At 45.9% G+C, this 21889-nt stretch overlaps 1 protein-coding gene across 1 annotated transcript in view; it reads right to left on the bottom strand.

Annotated features, from left to right (window-relative positions):
* Positions 1 to 4197: 4197 nt before the first annotated feature.
* The window catches only part of naalad2 (N-acetylated alpha-linked acidic dipeptidase 2), a 316092-nt gene continuing 298400 nt past the window's right edge, over positions 4198 to 21889 (bottom strand). The window contains exons 17-19 of the mRNA XM_070891469.1: positions 13501 to 13582; positions 12911 to 13003; positions 4198 to 4384 (exon numbers count right to left, since the gene is read on the bottom strand). Coding sequence (XP_070747570.1) covers positions 4198 to 4384; positions 12911 to 13003; positions 13501 to 13582 — 362 coding nt within the window. The remainder of the gene's footprint in view (positions 4385 to 12910; positions 13004 to 13500; positions 13583 to 21889) is intronic.

The following is a 21889-nucleotide window of genomic DNA, read 5'->3' on the forward strand; positions in this document are numbered from 1 at the left end:
TAACTATTAACATTGTTGTTGCCAATTTAAGTGTATCTAAGGGTTAAGTCATGGCAGGAGAGCTCGGTCGGGTGTTATGCTCCTCCTGTACCATGGGGGAACTCAGGGACACTTCCGGTGTCCCTGACGACTATGTGTGCGGGAAGTGTATCCGCCTCGAGCTCCTGACGGTCCACGTTGCGGAATTGGAGCTGAGGGTGGATTCACTCTGGAGCATCCACGATGCTGAGAATGACGTGAGTATCACGTGTAGTGAGTTGGTCTTACCGCAGGAGAAGGGTCCTCAGCCAGATAGCGAATGGAAGACCAGCAGGAAGAGTAGTGCAAGGAAGGTAGTGCAGGGGTCCCCTGTGGTCATCCCCCTGCAAAACAGATACACCGCTTTGAGTACTGTTGGGGGAGATGACTCATCAGGGGAGGGCAGCAGCAGCCAAGTTCATGGCACCGTGGCTAGCTCTGCTGCACAAGACGGCAGGAAAAAGAGTGGGAGCGCGATAGTGAGGGGAATAGATAGGCGTTTCTGCGGCCGCAACCGAGACTCCAGGATGGTATGTTGCCTCCCTGGTGCAAGGGTCAAGGATGTCTCGTGGCGGGTGCAGGACATTCTGAAATGGGAGGGAGAACAGCCAGTTGTCGTGGTGCACATTGGTACCAACGACATAGGTAAAAAAAGGGATGAGGTCCTACAAAACGAATTTAAGGAGCTAAATTAAAAAGTAGGACCTCAAAAGTAGTAATCTCGGGATTGCTACCAGTGCCACGTGCTAGTCAGAGTAGGAATCGCAGGATAGCGCAGATGAATACGTGGCTTGAGCAGTGGTGCAGCAGGGAGGGATTCAAATTCCTGGGGCATTGGAACTGGTTCTGGGGGAGGTGGGACCAGTACAAACCGGACGGTCTGCATCTGGGCAGGACCGGAACCAATGTCCTAGGGGGAGTGTTTGCTAGTGCTGTTGGGGAGGAGTTAAACTAATATGGCAGGGGGGTGGGAACCAATGCAGGGAGACAGAGGGAGGCAAAAGCAAAAGACAGAAAGGAGATGAGGAAAAGTGGAGGGCAGAGAAACCCAAGGCAAAGAACAAAAAGGGCCACTGTACAGCAAAATTCTAAAAGGACAAAGGGTGTTAAAAAAACAAGCCTGAAGGCTTTGTGTCTTAATGCAAGGAGTATCCGCAATAAGGTGGATGAATTAACTGTGCAAATAGATGTTAACAAATATGATGTGATTGGGATTACAGAGACGTGGCTCCAGGATGATCAGGGCTGGGAACTTAACATCCAGGGGTATTCAACATTCAGGAAGGATAGAATAAAAGGAAAAGGAGGTGGGGTAGCATTGCTGGTTAAAGAGGAGATTAATGCAATAGTTAGGAAAGACATTAGCTTGAATGATGTGGAATCTATATGGGTAGAGCTGCAGAACACCAAAGGGCAAAAAACGTTAGTGGGAGTTGTGTACAGACCTCCAAACAGTAGTAGTGATGTTGGGGAGGGCATCAAACAGGAAATTAGGGGTGCATGCAATAAAGGTGCAGCAGTTATAATGGGTGACTTTAATATGTACATATATTGGGCTAGCCAAACTGGAAGCAATACGGTGGAGGAGGATTCCCTGGAGTGCATAAGGGATGGTTTTCTAGACCAATATGTCGAGGAACCAACTAGGGGGGAGGCCATCTTAGACTGGGTGTTGTGTAATGAGAGAGGATTAATTAGCAATCTCATTGTGCGAGGCCCCTTGGGGAAGAGTGACCATAATATGGTGGACTTATGCATTAGGATGGAGAATGAAACAGTTAATTCAGAGACCATGGTCCAGAACTGAAAGAAGGGTAACTTTGAAGGTATGAGGCGTGAATTGGCTAGGATAGATTGGCGAATGATACTTAAAAGGTTGACTGTGGATGGGCAATGGCAGACATTTAGAGACCGCATGGATGAATTACAACAATTGTACATTCCTGTCTGGCGTAAAAATAAAAAAGGGAAGGATAGCTCAACCGTGGCTATCAAGGGAAATCAGGGATAGTATTAAAGCCAAGGAAGTGGCATACAAATTGGCCAGAAATAGCAGCGAACCCGGGGACTGGGAGAAATTTAGAACTCAGCAGAGGAGGACAAAGGGTTTGATTATGGCAGGAAAAATGGAGTACGAGAAGAAGCTTGCAGAGAACATTAAGGTGGATTGCAAAAGTTTCTATAGGTATGTAAAGAGAAAAAGGTTAGTAAAGACAAACGTAGGTCCCCTGCAGTCAGAATCAGGGGAAGTCATAACGGGGAACAAAGAAATGGCAGACCAATTGAACAAGTACTTTGGTTCGGTATTCACTAAGGAGGACACAAACAACCTTCCAGATATAAAAGGGGTCAGAGGGTCTAGTAAGGAGGAGGAACTGAGGGAAATCTTTATTAGTCGGGAAATTGTGTTGGGGAAATTGATGGGATTGAAGGCCGATAAATCCCCAGGGCCTGATTGACTGCATCCCAGAGTACTTAAGGAGGTGGCCTTGGAAATAGCGGATGCATTGACAGTCATTTTCCAACATTCCATTGACTCTGGATCAGTTCCTATCGAGTGGAGGGTAGCCAATGTAACCCCACTTTTTAAAAAAGGAGGGAGAGAGAAAACAGGGAATTATAGACCGGTCAGCCTGACCTCAGTATTGGGTAAAATGATGGAATCAATTATTAAGGATGTCATAGCAGCGCATTTGGAAAGAGGTGACATGATAGGTCCAAGTCAGCATGGATTTGTGAAAGGGAAATCATGCTTGACAAATCTTCTGGAATTTTTTGAGGATGTTTCCAGTCGAGTGGACAAGGGAGAACCAGTTGATGTGGTATATTTGGACTTTCAGAAGGCTTTCGACAAGGTCCCACACAAGAGATTAATGTGCAAAGTTAAAGCACATGGGATTGGGGGTAGTGTGCTGACATGGATTGAGAACTGGTTGTTACACAGGAAGCAAAGAATAGGAGTAAATGGGTACTTTTCAGAATGGCAGGCAGTGACTAGTGGGGTACCGCAAGGTTCTGTGCTGGGGCCCCAGCTGTTTACATTGTACATTAATGATTTCGACGAGGGGATTAAATGTAGTATCTCCAAATTTGCGGATGACACTAAGTTGGGTGGCAGTGTGAGCTGCGAGGAGGATGCTATGAGGCTGCAGAGTGACTTGGATAGGTTAGGTGAGTGGGCAAATGCATGGCAGATGAAGTATAATGTGGATAAATGTGAGGTTATCCACTTTGGTGGTAAAAACAGAGAGACAGACTATTATCTGAATGGTGACAGATTAGGAAAAGGGGAGGTGCAACGAGACCTGGGTATCATGGTACATCAGTCATTGAAGGTTGGCATGCAGGTACAGCAGGCGGTTAAGAAAGCAAATGGCATGTTGGCCTTCATAGCGAGGGGATTTGAGTACAGGGGCAGGGAGCTGTTGCTACAGTTGTACAGGGCCTTGGTGAGGCCACACCTGGAGTATTGTGTACAGTTTTGGTCTCTTAACTTGAGGAAGGACATTCTTGCTATTGAGGGAGTGCAGCGAAGATTCACCAGACTGATTCCCGGGATGGTGGGACTGACCTATCAAGAAAGACTGGATCAACTGGGCTTGTATTCACTGGAGTTCAGAAGAATGAGTGGGGACCTCATAGAAACATTTAAAATTCTGACGGGTTTAGACAGGTTAGATGCAGGAAGAATGTTCCCAATGTTGTGGAAGTCCAGAATCAGGGGTCACAGTCTAAGGATAAGGGGTAAGCCATTTAGGACCGAGATGAGGAGAAACTTCTTCACCCAGAGAATGGTGAACCTGTGGAATTCTCTACCACAGAAAGTAGTTGAGGCCAATTCACTAAATATATTCAAAAGGGAGTTAGATGAAGTCCTTGCTACTCGGGGGATCAAGGGGTATGGCGAGAAAGCAGGAAGCGGGTACTGAAGTTTCATGTTCAGCCATGAACTCATTGAATGGCGGTGCAGGCTAGAAGGGCTGAATGGCCTGCTCCTGCACCTATTTTCTATGTTTCTATGTTTTTATAAATAATGTGCAGATTTTGTTTGAAATTGAGCTTGGACAGATTAATTAATATTTTCCAAATGGTTATTCATTGAGATGATCTTAATGTCACATCATTAACTCCTCTTAACTTCCTTTCCATCACATCTCAAAATTGTAAAATCAAATAAAATTACACCTCCTCTAATGTCCCAGCAGAAGCATGCACTGTAAAGGATGCAACAGCAATCTGCTCTTTCACTTCTTGCCAGGCTTTGCGCTGATCTGGAGCATTTGCTATGTCAAACAATGCATCATAGATTCCTGGAAAAGATTCTCCTGCATACTTATTATGAGTGCTGGGAGCATAAATGATGTGTCTGTGGGAGAAAAAGGAGATAAAATGTCAAATGCCACATTTGAGTTACATTAAATATTAGCATTCAGCATACATCAGTGATGCTGGGTTAATGCTGTGTGCTTACTGGAATTATCTGCCAGGACAGACGTTGATCTGTGTAATAGACTTCACATAAATTGGCCTTTTTAAAAAAAAATATATAAAATATGTAAGACTGGAAATGCATCAACTTTCCGCCCATTTACCGCCGTTTTTCAGCGGCTAAAATAATTTACCACCGTTTTCGGCGGATATAATAATTTACCGCCAGAGGAAAATTCATCAGTGGTAATCCACTGGCAGTAAAAAAAATACCACCAGCCCTTTTTTCCACCATTTTTATGACGTCAATTGGTGTGCAACGCCACAAATTACCGCCAGTGATAATTTCATTGATACCGCCATTTTTACTGCCGGCCAAAAGAAAGTGTGAAAACTGTAGTCTTACCTCCTCGGACCCACGGCACAAGCAGCGGTAACAATGCCATTTTGAAAAACGGAGCAGTGCATAAAAGGATTTTGAGAGAAGGCTGCGTTTTACACAGTGAGCTTTATGTATGTTCACAGTTTGTTTCAAAGGCTATTTGAGCACATTGAAGTACGTTTAAGGACATTTAAAAGAATGGGGACTATAATATATCTGCCAATAATGCTGGTTACTTTTTCTATGCAGAAGAGAGCTGTTAGAAGGTTTATTCAAGAACAATATGAGCGTAATCAAAAAGCTCGCAGACTTATGGGGAGCAGGTCTCATGCCCAATGAGCTTTCAGGGAACAGCGCTCATACCTGCACCTGTCTGAAGAACAGTGTGTTAGAAGGCTGCACTTTTGAAAAGAGGTGGTCACAGAGATATGCCAGCTCATAAAGGCAGACCGACAGCCCACCAGCACCAATAGGACTGCACTGCCTGTTGAGGTGAAGGTGACAGCAAGCACTTGCCTTCTATGCAGGCTCGAATGGCCTACACCTGCACCTATTTTCTATGTTTCTATTTTCTATGCCTTCGGCTCCTTTTAGGCATCAGCAGTGAACATATGCTGCATCTTGCAGCATGCTGCATTCACCAGGTGACTACTGCACTGTACGCACACACAGGATGGACTTTATAAACTTCCCAATGACCAGGGAGACACAGAATGAGAGGGCTGTGGGTTTTGCATGAATTGCTGGCTTCCCCAAGGTTCGGGGTGCCATTGACTACGCACATCGCCCTGCGAGCACTTTTATAGGAGTCAGAGGCTTACCGAAACCGAAAGGGATTCCACTCGCTGAACGTACAGATAGTGTGCGACCATATGCAGCGCATCATGACAGTCAATGCCCAGTTTCCAGGGAGCATCCATGAAGCTTTCATCTTGTGTGAGAGCAGTGTCTCTGACCTGTTTGAGCGTCAGCCACAAGGCCAGAGCTGGATGCTGGGGGACAAAGGTTACGGCCTCGCCACCTCGCTCATGACCCCACTCTGGAACCCTCAGACAGAAGCCAAGCATCGCTATAATAACAGCCATATAGCCACATGCTGTATCGTCGAAAAGACAATTGGAGTGCTCAAGCAGCGCTTCCAATGCCTGGACCACTGTGAAGGCAGCCTGCAATACCACCCTCAGCAGGTCGCTGAGTTAATTGTGGTGTGCTGCATGCTACACAGTTTAGCCATCATGAGGAGACAGGAATTGCCACTGGGACCTGCAGGACCACCTGAGGAGCGAGGCGAGGAGGAGGACGAGGAATTTGGCAATGAACCCATGCCCCCAACCCCACCACCACGACACAGAAAGCCTCGTGGAACTTTCGCCACTGCAAAAGTCTTCGATCAGCAGCTCATAAATCAACGCTTTGCTTGAACAGCGAAAGTTATGTTTCACCTTTGCCTGCTCACTCTATCCCACCATGTTGATTAGTACCCTTCATTTTCTAAAAATGAGACACTGCACAAGAATGGGTAAGTTGAACAAAACGATTTATAAACATTGTTAAATTTTTGAAACATTTGAACATTGTTGAAAACTTTAATTTTGATAGTTAAATTTAAAAAAATCTTCAAATAATTTTTAACGCTTTTATCAAATAACCGTAACAAAACATCAACAACAATAACCAAACCCCCACCCGCACCAATCTTTTTAACTGCAGCCACTTCTTCCTCCTCTCATCTTAACCCCCCTACTTGCTTCCTCCCCCTATCCGCGTTGGGACCAGGATGTTGTGCAGCAAGGCATGCAGAGCGCTGCTGTTGTTGGGGGAGAGACAATGGAGATGCCATGTGTGGATCCCCTGGAGAAGCTCAGGGTATGGAAGGCCTGGCTTTTGAGTCGGAAGGCTCTTGTTCTGCCTCCCCACTCACAGGTGCTGTCAGTCTGGGTGGTATGACACTGGGGGCTGCAGTGCCAAAAGTCGAGACGATCAATTCTCCCGGATCGCAGCAACCATTTGCGACATGTCCGCAGATTGTCTCGCAGATTGTGCGGCGATGTTGCCGGAAATGCCATCCAGGGCCTGGAGGAGCGCTCGACCCAGTTCGATGCTCTCCCTTGACAGTCCCACCAAGTCCAGGTTTAAGTCTGCCTGTCTTTCAGCGGACTGGCTTTGCCGACTCAACCTCCGTAGAGATGGTATACGGGGTTCTACCCTGGCAGTGCGTTGCTGCACACAGCTTAGACCCGCTGCCTCGGAGGCAATGAAGCTTAGAAATGAAGCTTCCTCCGAGGAAGTTGTAGCTGCAGCTAAAAGATGTGCTGACTCCTCCAACCCCTCCTTCACCACCATCCCCCCCCCCCCGCCGCAATAGCTTGAGCATGTTGTTCCTCCAATGAGTCTTCCTCTTCCTCTTGGACCCCCACACGATGGGCTGAGGTGGAGGCTTGCATCTGGCGATGAGACGTATGCGACTCCTCATCTGCAAAATAGAAAACAACAGACGAGTGGTTAGCAGCAGGGGAGAGTGCAGGGTGACATGAGTACAGTCACATAGCAGGAAGGAGGCAGGTTACATTGAAGGACCACCGCTATTGCATTATATATCGTCGAGAGTCATTCTATGACATTACCCAAACCCGAGTCCACAGACACTACATGACATGACCCCAACCCAGCCCGGGGATTTTGCAGGACTTGCCCTTAATTTCAACCATGGGATCAGCACCCGCATGGATAGTTGATCTTCCATGGGCACCAATCAGGGCTGCCACACGTTCCTTCAGGTCAGTCAGAGGTGACGTGTTGGGTGGACCACCGCCTGTCCGTCGCTGTTCACTCTGATTTTGAGCCAGCTTTTTCTGCAAAAATGACAATACGGTTAACCGAATTGCCCTTCTGCTCTTGTGGGAAACATAGATAGCCATCAAAGCACTTATACCATACTGTGTGCATTTAATACAGTCCTCACTTTAATGGCCCTGGAAGCTGCACGTGGTTCATGAAGAAGACATCAAAGACACATCTTTTAAGTTCTTAGATAGCCATCTAAATAATATGTAAAGATCCTTCATGGCAAATAAGGTGCAACATTAAATGCCTACCTAAAGCAACATGTCAGATTTATAAGATAAGTAATCAAGGAGTGCATGAATAAAAATATTACTTACTCCCCGACCCCGCAAGGATCATTCCACCTCTTCCTGCACTGCTGGAAGTTCCTGGGTATATCATCTGCTGAGGACACCTCCTCAGCAACAGCAGTCCATAATCTCCTTGCAATGGCTGGGGGGGGGCCTTTACCTCAACCCCTCCTATTAAACTCCCCCCGCCATCTAGTTTCTATGGCAACTACAAGTGCCTGTTGGGCATCCAGACTGAACTTCCTGGCCCTCTGACTGCTGAGAGCATCGTGCTGCATCTTATCCTTTCTTTCAAAAATGGATGACTGAGAGCTGGGTGTACTGTGCATTCGCAGGCGCACCCTGCCACCTGACCAGAATCACGGGGAAAAATAAAATTGGAAAAAAAACTGCGTATGCGCAGAAGGTCCGTTTTTTTTTGCCGCCAAAAGACCCATTGTGCAAGGCTGAAAAAATTGCTACCTCTACTGCCAGTCACCGTTTGACCAAACTAGCAGCCTTCTGTCATAGTGGTATTTCGGAGGTTAAAGAAAAAACTCGATCCTCAAATACCTCCGAAATACCAGTGATAGTGGTTTTTCATGAATTTCCGCCCATAGACAATATTCCTAGAACAATGCACCATGGAACCAATCAGGGAATAAGCTATTTTAGATCTTGTATTGTGTGATGAGATGGTTAATTAGTAATCTCATAGTAAAGGATCCTCTGGGGAAGAGTGATCATATGATAGAATTTAACATTGAGATTGGGAGTGAAATACTTAGATCTGAAATTAGAGTCTTAAACTTAAATCAAGCCAATTACATAGGTATGAGGGGTGAGTTTATCCCTGGGATGAGAGGGCTGTCCTATGAGGAGAGATTGAATAGATTGGGCCTATACTCTCTGGCGTTTAGAAGAATGACAGGTGACCTCATCGAAACAGGGTAGATGCTGAGAGGTTATTTTCCCTGGCTGAAGATTCTCGAACTAGAGGGCATAGTCTTTTTAAAAATTCATCCACGGGATGTGGACGTCATCGGCAAGGTCAGCATTTATTGCCCATCCCTACTGCCCTCAAAAAGATGGTGAGCCGCCTTCTTGAATACAACTGATTAGCTTGCTAGGCCATTTCAGAGGGCAGTTAATAGTCAACCACATTGCTCTGGGTCTAGAATCATATATAGGCCAGACCTGGCAAGGATGGCAGATTTCCTTCCCTAAAGGACATTAGTGAACCAGATGGGTATTTATGACAATCTGGTAGTTTCATGGTCACTATTACTGATATGAGCTTTTTATTCCAGATTTATTTTATTAAGTTTAAATTCCCCAGCTGCCATGGTGGGATTTGAACTCGTGTTTCCGGATCATTAGTCCAGACCTCTGGATTACTATACCACTATGCTACCATACCCAATAAGGATAAGGGGTCGGCCAGATGAAGAGGAATTTTTTCACTCAGAGAATTGTGAATCTTTGGAATTCTCTACCCCAAAGGGCTATGGATGCTGTGTCGTTAAGTATATTCAAGGCTGAGATAGATAGATTTTTGGACTCTAGGGGAATAAAAGGATATGGGGATCGGGCAGGAAGGTGTTGTTGAGGTCAATGATCAGCCATACTCTTAGTGGATGGCGCAGCAGGCTCGAAGGACTGTATGGCCTACACCTGCTCCTAATTCTTACGTTCTTCCAATTGGTGTAACATGGTCAATTGTTGGCATGGAAAATTTGCAGATTAACAGCTGCAGGTAAGAAGAAGTCAGGATGAAATGATTGGATTTTTTAAAAATCTTATATTTCCAAGGGAACTGAAGAAGCTGCTGTGAGTGTAAGACATTGAGCTATAGAAAGTAGGTGGGTCGATGAGCATAGTTTTTTGTTCTCATTAGATTCTCAGCAAATTCATAGTTCTTTTGCAAAGCTATTGATCATTTAGGTGTACATTCACATTTTATGAAAGTTTACATTTAGATCTACTCTTAATTCAAAGTTGCTAATGAAAATTATGCAAAAAAATACCTCTGCTGTTTTATTTAAATTGCTTAATTCACATTACTGGATATTTTAATCTTTTTTGAGTCATGCAAGATTAATTATTTTAAGTCATAGTACATTTCATGAATACACATTAAAGAACAGGTAAAGATCTGTCAACTGGTCCATCAAGCCTGTCCTACCCCCACCCCCACCCCCTGTAATCTTCTGGGAGAGACGGAAATTTTGATTGCATGGTGTTTTCAGAAGGAGCTCATAGATACCTCCAGATTTCTTCGCCTTAATGTGCTTATACTGGAAGTAATGGTAATGCAGATGAGAGGGTTAAGGCAGCTTGGTTGATCTTGGTTGATGGGTTGGTCTGGGAACAGGGTCGGGGGGGTGCGGGGAGATCTTTTTTTCTTCTCTTGCATAGGAATGGTCATGTCAGTTGGAGTCATTGCCATTCATGGCCAGTGGATCAGTTGCTATTCTGGGCATGAGGGCACAGTTTGTATTGAGTGTTTCCAAAAGAATGGGCCCCAGACTGCTTGTATTGACCTTGAGATGGATTACCATGTTAAAAGGTGATATATTATTGCAAGTTTTTGTTGTTGTTTAGCACTTGCCTGATTTCCTGCAGCTGTTCTGCTGTTTGGGGAGGGATGGATGCTGCATGGGGATGGAGGGGTAGCTAGAAAAAGTATTTTAAATATTGGGGTTGGCCTCCTCATGGTCAGTGATGCAGAGCGGGAGGGGAACAATGTCATTTCATCTGAGATTTCTTTTTTAAAGAGGGATGTTTGCTGGTGGATTTTTTGTGGTTCTTCTCAGGTGCATTTTGATATAGACAAGCACTGGCTTTCTTTCTTGCAAGATAGATTTTTCTGTTCCTGAGCCTGGGAATATTGGATCACCTGGGCACAGCGTATAGGGGAAAATTGGGTGTGGATGGTCACACATCGATAGAGGAGCCCACCCAATTTTCCATCCATTAATTGCAGGCATGCACTCTTCCCTACCTGTTTTTCCTCTATGCCGAAGTTGTCGAATGCATCCAGGTGTAGGAATTGGAAAATTAGCCCCATTACATTTCAGGGGAGAAATTGACTGGTTGGAATCAACATTGGAGTCTGGTGCTCCCTGGTTAGGCTTCTGACCAAGTCATGACATCAACTGCAGCAGCATCAGCTTTATGCACTTTCTACCACTTTTCTAGTTTTCTCTTCCACCCCACCTTTCCTCTCTTTTCTGCAGTTTTCCTACTTCATCCTCCTGTAGTTTCTCAGTCTTCTATTGCAGTGATCTGCCCCCTCCCCTTCCAGAGCCAGGAATCTTTTTTTAATGTCATTTTAATGTCTTTGTATTCTCTCTCCTGCTGCGACTTTCCTTCCTTGTGCTGCTTAACCTTTTTCTCGCCCCTGTTTCCCACACCCTTTTATTCTTTCCCTTTTCCTGCCACAACTGCACTGCTTCAAGATGGTAGGGAGTCAGACCACGCAGGAAGAGAAATATCATGGGCCACCTGAGCTGCCGGAGCCTCCAGGAGCGATTAGCTTGTATATTTTATTTATATACCTGGAGGCAGGCTGCAACCAGAGAGAGAGGTCAGTCAGCCAGCCTGCAACTTTGGTGGTTGTTTGAGATTTAGTAAATATACAAAAAACACAAGAAATTAAAAAAAAAAATGCCCAGCTATTGGAGACTCATTTTCTAGCTTGAGCAGGCACAGCTCACAATAGCCAAATGCCATGAATGGCCACAGATTTAAGGAAAAAAACAAATGCAAATTAGAAGCCTGTTAAAAATTGCAGGCATATGGGTAATGAAATCACCGGAAATTCTTTATACATTATTGGACCGTCTCTGGTTTTGCGTACAGTGATTTGGAAGATATGCTCTGTCTGGCTCCTGCTTGTATGTGTTGGCTTTGTATCAAAGAGTGGGACATATTAGTATGTCAGTGTCCCTTTCACTTGTATACCCGCTCTCTTTGTTGTTTTCTGTCTATGTTCTGTCTCCTTTGTTTCTCTCTTCTGATTTTCTTATGTTTTTGTCGTTCTTTGTCCACTCTGTCTTGTGATTCTTTATTTCCTCCTCCTTTTGTTTCTGCGCTTTCAGATAGGGAACTGAGGTGGTGCCAGAGCTTTTGGCTGGCTTTTGCGTCACGAGATGGATCCTTTGGTGCTGCAGACTGGTGACAGATTGAGGCTGGAGACAGGAATCTGGCATGGCCACAGACTGGTCTTTGGGTCGAAGAAGAGTTTCTTCTGGGGCTGCAGGGCCACATGGGCAGTGGGAATGGATTGGGTCAGGACCAAAACACAGAGTCAGGTAGGTGATGCTGGAGAGCTAGTGCCACAGAGCCATCTATCTTGGAGACATAAATAGATGTCTCTATCTCTCATCTTGGGAGGTCTACAGTTTACATTCCATAAATATGCACAATTTAATGCTAGGACATTTTATAATTAATGACATAAAACATAGCTGCAGTTATGCCCAAGACTAGATGACTATTGCACTATCCTAGCTCTTGTCTCACAATCCAGTAATTCTCCCATTATCACGGTAAAACTGATTATGTGGAAGAATGTCACTTGTTATTTGTAGTGAAACTGCAACGGCATAAAAGGGCACATTTCAATTTTGCTGCAACCAGCAGAAGTTATTTTCCTTCTAGCTAAGTGTTTAGCACATTGCTCGTCCATGACATTCAGTTGAGCCTATTAACAGCAGTTTGTCATTTTATCTGAAAGATCCGTGAAGCGGATCAATAATGGATAAAGCAAATAGCACAAGTAATGTAGTCATATTACCAAGTTGAAAAGAGGTACAGGGAATATAATGGTAGACTAAATAAGCTATGCACTAAAAGCAGCTCAGCAAGTAACTGCATTTAGAAGTTAATTTGTGGAACAGATCAGCATCTGATAAATTGATGATGATGGGTAGTATTTCTGGATTATGACCACATCAGCTCTTACCTGTAGAAGGGTCTCCCAGGTAATCCCAGAGGATGAATGAAGGATCTTTCCAGCAGCATTAACTGGTCATTTATTATTCGTACAGCTAGTGGACTGTAAAATACATTTACAAAGTGAGTGGAATTACTAATTTAGAAGTTTCTATACATGAGATTGTTTCATTTGCCTCAACACCTAAATTACAATAAAAATGTTGCACCAGGAGATTATTCCTTCCAACAAACAGCAAGTGTTTCGTCCAACCAATTAGATTTCTTCTCTTGCATTTTTGCAATGGAGTAAATGAAACCCAGGCACTCCCATTACTGAGCATGTCTCTGTGATTGAAAAACTCTAGAGATGCAGGAAAGGAGGTACATAGGTTCCTGCTGAAACATCTCTTAAAAGCACAAATACCTCTTTATCCTACTTTATCCATGCTGCATGCAACATATTTTCATTCCAAGGACAGGGCTCAGCATCAGTAGAGATGAGAAGCTCAAAGGACATGTGCGTAAGAGAGTTAATGTTAGACCCTGCCTTCATGTGTGTACTTTATAGAAGTAAAATCGCGTGAAACTGATAATAGTCCAGTAGGTTTTATAACTCACTTTGTGATGTCAATCTTTTCCAGTCGTTCATGAAAATCGGTAGCAACACGTGTAAAGTTATGTACAGCTGAAAACAGAGAGTCTGAAACAAATTGCAGATTTTAGGTAAACTTATACCTTTCAATGAAATTCAACTGCATCATCACTGTTATGTATGTATGTAAACCTTACCAAAATGTAAGACTTGCCACTAGGGGGCATACCTGTGGGAGACCTAAGAGTCAAATATGCACCCTGGGGCAAGCAGGTATAAAAGGTGATTCACCATGTTGCTTCCCCACTCTAGAATCTGAACAAAGAGGCCAAGGTCACAACAGTTTGAGCTTGCGATATAGTCCTGTGGATTTATTCTGTATATAACAAATTGGCAACAAGTAACGGATCATGAACTTTCACGCGGTAATGGCTGCCGTTGGTAATCTTGAGAGATTTGTTGAGGGTGATGATTGGGAAGCCTTCGTTGAGCGCCTCGACCAGTACTTTGTGGCCAACGAATTGCACACGGCTGAAACAGAGATCAAGCGCAGGTCAATTCTCCTCACCGTATGTGGGTCATCGGTATATGGCCTCCTTAACAATTTGCTGGCACCAGTCAAATTAACGGACAAATCTTACGCAGAGCTGTGTACGCTGACTAGGGAACACCTCAAGCCAAAGGAGAGCATCCTGATGGCCAGGTACCGCTTTTACATGCACCATCGCTCCGAGGGCCAGAACGCGGCAAGTTTTGACGCCTTGCGGGGCAATGCAAATTTGCAGGATCCTTGGGGGAAATGTTAGAAACATAGAAACATAGAAAATAGGTGCAGGAGTAGGCCATTCAGCCCTTCAAGCCTGCAACGACATTCAATAAGATCATGGCTGCTCATTCACCTCAGTACCCCTTTCCTGCTTTCTCGATATACCCCTTGATCCCTTTAGCCGTAAGGGCCATATCTAACTCCCTCTTGAATATATCCAATGAACTGGCATCAACAACACTCTGCGGTAGAGAATTCCACAGGTTAACAACTCTCTGAGTGAAGAGGTTTCTCCTAATCTCGGTTCTAAATGGCTTACCCCTTATCCTTAGACCTTGACCCCTGGTTCTGGACTTCCCCAACATCGGGAACATTCTTCCTGCATCTAACCTGTCCAGTCCCGTCAGAATTGTATATGTTTCTATGAGATCCCCTTTCATTCATCTAAACTCCAGTGAATGCAGGCCCAGTCGATCCAGTCTCTCCTCATATGTCAGTCCTGCCATCCAGGAATCAGTCTGGTGAACCTTCGCTGCACTCCCTCAATATCAAGAATGTCCTTCCTCAGATTAGGAGACCAAAACTGAACACAATATTCCAGGTGAGGCCTCACCAAGGCCCTGTACAACTGCAGTAAGACCTCCCTGCTCTTAATACTCAAATCCCCTAGCTATGAAGGCCAACATGCCATTTGCCACCTTCACCGCCTGCTGCACCTGCATGCCAACCTTCAATGACTGATGTACCATAACACCCAGGTCTCGTTGCACCTCCACTTTTCCTAATCTGCCGCCATTCAGATAATATTCTACCTTCATGTTTTTGCCCCCAAAGTGGATAACCTCAAATTTATCCACATTATACTGCATCTGCCATGCATTTGCCCACTCACCTAACCTGTCCAAGTCACCCTACAGCCTCTTAGCGTCCTCCTCACAGCTCACACTGCCACCCAGTTTAGTGTCATCTGCAAACTTGGAGATATTACACTCAATTCCTTCATCTAAGTCATTGATGTATATTGTAAATAGCTGGGGTCCCAGCACTGAGCCCTGCGGCACCCCACTAGTCACTGCCTGCCATTCTGAAAAGGACCCGTTTATCCCGACTCTTTGCTTCCTGTCTGCCAACCAGTTCTCTATCCATGTCAATAAATTACCCCCAATACCATGTGCTTTAATTTTGCACACCAATCTCTTGTGTGGGACCTTGTCAAAAGCCTTTTGAAAGTCCAAATACACCACATCCACTGGGTCTCCCTTGTCCACTCTACTAGTTACAACCTCAAAAAATTCGAGAAGATTTGTCAAGCATGATTTCCCTTTGATAAATTCATGCTGACTTGGACCAATCCTGTCACTGCTTTCCAAATGCACTGCGATTTCATCTTTAATAATTGATTCCAACATTTTCCCCACTACTGATGTCAGACTAACTGGTCTATAATCCCCTATTTTCTCTCCCTTCTTTTTTAAAAAGTGGTGTTACATGAACTACCCTCCAGTCCATAGGAACTGATCCAGAGTCGATCGACTGTTGGAAAATGATAAACAATGCATCCACTATTTCTAGGGCCACTTCCTTAAGTATTCTGGAATGCAAACTATCAGGCCCTGGGGATTTATTGGCCTTCCATCCCATTAATTTCCCTCATACAATTTCCTGACTAATAAGGATTTCCTTCAGATCCTCCTTCTCGCTAGACCTTCGGTCCCCTAGTATTTTCGTAAGGTTATTTGTGTCTTCCTTCGTGAAGACAGAACCAAAGTATTTGTTCAATTGATCTGCCATTTCTTTGTTTCCCATTATAAATTCACCTGATTCTGGCTGCAAGGGACCTATGTTTGTCTTCACTAATCTTTTTCTCTTCACATATCTATAGAAGCTTTTGCAGTCAGTTTTTATGTTCCCAGCAGGTTTCCTCTCATACTCTATTTTCCCCCTCCTAATTCAACCCTTTGTCCTCCTCTGCTGAATTCTAAATTTCTCCCAGTCCTCAGGTTTGCTGCTTTTTCTGGTCAATTTATATGCCTTTTCCTTGGATTTAACACGATCCCTAATTTCCCTTGTTAGCCACGGTTGAGCCACCTTCCCAGTTTTATTTTTACTCCAGACAGGGATGCACAATTGTTGAAGTTCATCCATGTGATCTTTAAATGTTTGCCATTGCCTATCCACCGTCAACCCTTTAAGTATCATTCGCCAGTCTATCCTAGCCAATTCACGTCTCATACTATCGAAGTTACCTTTCCTTAAGTTCAGGACCCTAGTCTCTGAATTAACTGTGTCACTCTCCATCTTAATAAAGAATTCTACCATATTATGGTCACTCTTCCCCATGGGGCCTCGCACAACAAGATTGCTAATTAGTCCTTTCTCATTACACATCACCCAGTCTCGGATGGCCAGCCCTCCAGTTGGTTCCTCGACATATTGGTCTAGAAAACCATCCCTAATACACTCCAGGAAATCCTCCTCGACCGTATTGCTACCAGTTTGGTTAGCCCAATCTATATGTAGATTAAAGTCGCCCATGATAACTGCTGTACCTTTATTGCATGCATCCCTAATTTCTTCTTTGATGCTGTCCCCAACCTCACTACTACTGTTTGGTGGTCTGTACACAACTCCCACTAGCGTTTTCTGCCCTTTGGTATTCCGCAGCTCTACCTATACAGATTCCACATCATCCAAGCTAATGTCCTTCCTTACTATTGCGTTAATTTCCTCTTTAACCAGCAACGCTACCCCACTTCCTTTTTCTTTGTCTATCCTTCCTGAATGTTGAATCCCCCTGGATGTTGAGTTCCCAGCCTTGCTCACCCTGCAGCCATGTCTCCGTAATCCCAATTACATCATATTCATTAATAGCTGCCTGTGCAGTTAATTCGTCCACATTATGAATACTCCTCGCATTCAGAGCCTTCAGGCTTGTCTTTTTAACACACTTTGTCCCTTTAGACTTTTGCTGTAATGTGGCCCTTTTTGATTTTTGCCTTGGGTTTCTCTGCCCTCCACTTTTACTTTTCTTCTTTCTATCTTTTGCTTCTGCCCCCATTTTACTTCCCTCTGTCTCCCTGCATAGGTTCCCATCCCCCTGCCATATTAGTTTAACCCCTCCCCAACAGCACAAGCAAAAACTCCCCCTAGCACATCGGTTCCAGTCCTGCCCAGGTGCAGACTGTCCGGTTTGTACTGGTCCCACCTCCCCCAGAACCGGTTCCTATGTCCCAGGAATTTGAATCCCTCCCTCCTGCACCACTCCTCAAGCCACGTATTCATCTTAGCTATCCTGCAATTTGTACTCTGACTAGCATGTGGCACTGGTAACAATCCTGAGATTACTACCTTTTGAGGTCCTGGTTTTTAATTTAACTCCTAGCTCCCTAAATTCAGCTTGTTGGACCTCATCCCATTTTTTTACCTATATCGTTGGTATCTATATGCACCACGACAACTGGCTGTTCACCCTCCCCCTTCAAAATGCCCTGCCGCCGCTCCGAGGCATCCTTGACCCTTGCACCAGGGAGGCAACATACCATCCTGGATCTCGACTGCGGCCGCAGAAACACCTATCTATTCCCCTTACAATAGCATCCCCTACCACTATCGCTCTCCAACTCTTTTTCCTGCCCTCCTTGCGGGACTTTTTCGTGCTTGGAATTGGCCACGAGGCCATTCTTCGCAAACTGCTGTCTGCCGAATCCCTAGATCTGAGCAAGGCCATCACGATAGCCCAAGCCTTCATATCCACGAGCAATAACACGAAACAGATATATTCATAGAATCGAAGCTCACCGGCAAGCACCGTGCAGAAAATAATGTTTTCAGCAGGCAGAACGGCACAATGCAGGGCCCACACGATTGCAGAGGACAGACCTAGGCCTAGCGTGACTCAGAATCCACCGTGGGGCGTGAATGCGTATCCATTAGCACCATGTTGGCGCTGCAGGGGCAGCCATAGAGCTCATCAATGTCGATTCAAGCCCTATGTGTGCAAGGGCTGTGGAACAATGGGGCACCTCCAGCGAATGTGCAAACGATCTCTGACTCACCACGTGGCCGAGTCAGGAGAGGACGACCAATCCAACGAGGATCGCAATGAATGAGCAAGAGAGGCAACTGAACCCGAGGATGAAGAAGTATATGGGATACACACCTTCATCACCAAAAGCCCTCCGATAATTTTAAAAGTTGAACTTAACGGCACTCCAGTCTCCATGGAACTAGACACGGGGGCGAGTCAATCAGTTATGAGCCAGAAGGCATTCAAGAGGCTGTGGAGCGACGAAGCACAGCGACCCAAGCTGATCCCGATTCAGGCAAAGCTGCGCACCTACACCATGGAACTGATACCAGTTATTGGTAGTGCAGACATAAGAGTATTCCATGAGGGAGCAGTGCACGATTTACCACTGTGGATTGTTTCAGGTGATGGGTCAATGCTGCTAGGCAGGAGGTGGATGGGAAAGATTCTATGAAACTGGGGAGACCTCTGCGTGCCTTCTCCGGCGAACTAGGTCTCCCCTTCTCAAAGGCTGAGCAAACCCCCACCATCAGCTGAACCAGGCATTGAAATGCAGATCCATTTGCAGATCCCTGAGGCACAGGCCGTTCATCACAACCACGAGGAGGTGAAGTTCAACCGAGCAGCAGTACAGGCGCGGTACCCACCATTCGAAGCTGATGACCTCTTCGCGATGATGGAAGAGGCTCCAGGTCGACCATGCGGAGTGGGACTCCAGCCGAAATGATCCAAATGCCTCTTCCCGACGCCAGAGGCAAAATACCTGGGGAGGAAGATCACGGCAGTCGGCATCATGGACGAGAGTGCGTCCAGACCACGGGACGAGAGTGCGTCCAGACCACGGGACGAGAGAGCGTCCAGACCATGGGATGTCGCCGCAACGGAACGGAGGAATGGGTTGCCCAGCAAGGAAGACGACTGGGTTCGGGGCAAAGTTAAAATGGGCGGCCGAAGGCCAGGAACCCAATACGCTCCAATAAATTGTGTGCACTATGTAACCCTTGTGAGCGGTCTTTTGCGGCCAATGATGTACCATTATATAGGGTTGGGGGTACCTTACAACAAGCCAAAGTAGCGGGCGAACACCAACTGGTCGTATATGTATCTGACTAAGTACTTGTAACAAGTGATGTGTGATCACACGGGGTCGGGTGTGTTGTACAGCAAGCCAAAGTAGCGGGCGAACCCCAACCAGTTGTATATGTATCTAACAAAGTTTCGTAGCAAGTGAGATGTTAGCGCACGGGGTCGGGAGTGTTGTGCAGCAAGCAAAAATAGCGGGCGAGCCCTAAACGATTGAACATGTATCCAGTAAGTTAAACAAAGCAGCAGCCTGTGTTCACAGGACTAAAGAGGCGTACCAAAGAGTGTCCCAATATGTGCTCGAGTCAGACAAGCTGCTCATCCCACAAGCTTGGGAGAGCAGAGGCACCATTATCGATGCGTTGTTTCAAGAATCTCCAACACTGTCTGTGCACTGTAACATGATCCGCCACGGGCCAGGCACTGAGAGCGGCACTAATGCTCTCAGTTGGCTACCGTTGCCCACCACCGAGGTGGAAACGGCGCAGCCTGCAGACCCACTCGCGGTCGTGGAAGTGCTAGAAAGCGAAGTGTCAATCGTAACGGCCCCCCAGCTTAGGACCTGGACCAGCCAGGATCCCACGTTACCGCTTGCCAAAGGTGAGCGGCTAGACGGGATGTGGCAACCTCTCCATCACAGAGACGAAAGATCCATCCCAGCGTTGCAAAGTAATGCAGGGCAGCTACACACAGTCGGTGATCCGAGGCCCCCATACTACGGCCCAAGGTCCACGGGGACCACTAGGCCTCCCGCCACTACCAGAAATCTCAAGGCCATTGCGGCCATCCTGGGCTTGCCAGACCTCAGGGTCAGCGACGATAGCCCGGAGCAGGCAGCCCAAATCACTAAACCTAGCACCACACATGTCACGGTAGAATCCCTACAGACCCGGCTATCCTGGGTGCTACGCAGTCACCAGACAGAATCACTCAGAACCGAGCCTTCCATATGCCATCAGCAGAGAATGTACCATAATTGCACGGCCCATCCACGCGACATCAGAATAAGTGATGTAGACCATGTTCAGGGCCCCAGTTGGGCCGCTAGTACCGTATTAGTCAAGGGGGGGAATGGACTGTACGTGATGAAAATGGAGCGTTTTGATTGTGAAACCATGTACTGGGCTAACGAGTAAAGCATTTGGACAAGACCAAACTGCGATCTACAGATAACCAGGAACCAATGTGAAAGGACCTGGCCCCCAATAATCCACCAACACGATCAACTTCGCCGTCGACCACGAGGATGAACCCACCATGTCAGGACTTCAACCCAGGTGATCAACCTGGGGACGCGGGGCGCCAGATTGCCTCAACTTGCACATAACTTGCACATAAGACTTTGGGGCGGGGGAGTGATGTTATGTATGTATGTAAACCTTACCAAAATGTAAGACTTGCCACTAGGGGACACACCTGTGGGAGGCCTAAGGGTCACCTGTACACCCTGGGGCAAGCAGGTATAAAAGGTGATTCACCATGCTGCTTCCCCACTCTGGAGTCTGAATAAAGAGACCAAGATCACAACAGTTTGAGCTTGCGATATAGTCCTGTGGATTTATTCTGTATATAACAATCACACAAAAAACACCATTAAAAAAAAAACCTAGTACTGTGTTTCAATCCTTCACAAGCACCCGACAAGTCCCAATTCATGATGGGTCATGATGTCTCCTCAAGACATCATACAGCAGCTCTGACCCTCTCTCATACTGAATTTGACTGCACGGATATTTAAATTACTTTGAATTCTCAAGAGTAGACTGTACATCCCAGTACCCATTTTGTCCCAGTGATTATTAAAATTTTACATCAATTGGATAATTTCAATGACTGCTCAGTAAGGAAAAAAAAATGTCCTGCTCTACTTTACCAGTGAGCATTACAGTTATATTAAGTAAAAGCAAAATACTGCAGATGCTGGAAATCTGAAATAAAAAATAGAACTACTCAGCAGGTCAGGCAGCATCTGTGGAGAGAGCAACAGAGTTAATGCACATGACCTAGTGGTCAGCGGCGAATAATTGGCTTCATAACACTTGCACAGAATTTCTATGGCCTTTTGCACAGTGCCCACTACAGGAGATCTGGGTCCTGTGTGAACAGGGCGAGCAATTGTCTATCTCCTTAACCAATCAGATTGAAGAATCCTTACTGAGACACACTGGCCGGAATTTTAATCAGGAGGCGGGTTAAGTGCGGGGGCCTCGGAAGTGGTCGGGAGATCCAGGAGAATAGGTTTCCCGCAGGCCCAGACAAATTTAATGGCAGCACCTGACTAGCATTTCATAGGTCTGTTTCCTGCCCACAGCCAGCCTGATGAAGAGACTGGCTGGCTGCGGGCGGAAAGGCCTGCGGCACTAGGTCGCAGAGAGGAGAGAGGGAGGGATCGGATGGTGCCAGAGAAGGATCCTGGTGGGGGGAAAGGCAGGATCTGGAGTAGAGAATCGGGGGGAGGGGGGGGGAAGGAAAGCACAGGGGTCGGAGGTTCAGGTGGGGGCAGGAGAGGTTCAGGGCCGGAAGACCTGGCGGGGGGATC

This window comes from Pristiophorus japonicus, chromosome 10 (assembly GCF_044704955.1).
Source record: "Pristiophorus japonicus isolate sPriJap1 chromosome 10, sPriJap1.hap1, whole genome shotgun sequence".
NCBI classification, from domain to species: Eukaryota; Metazoa; Chordata; class Chondrichthyes; family Pristiophoridae; genus Pristiophorus; species Pristiophorus japonicus.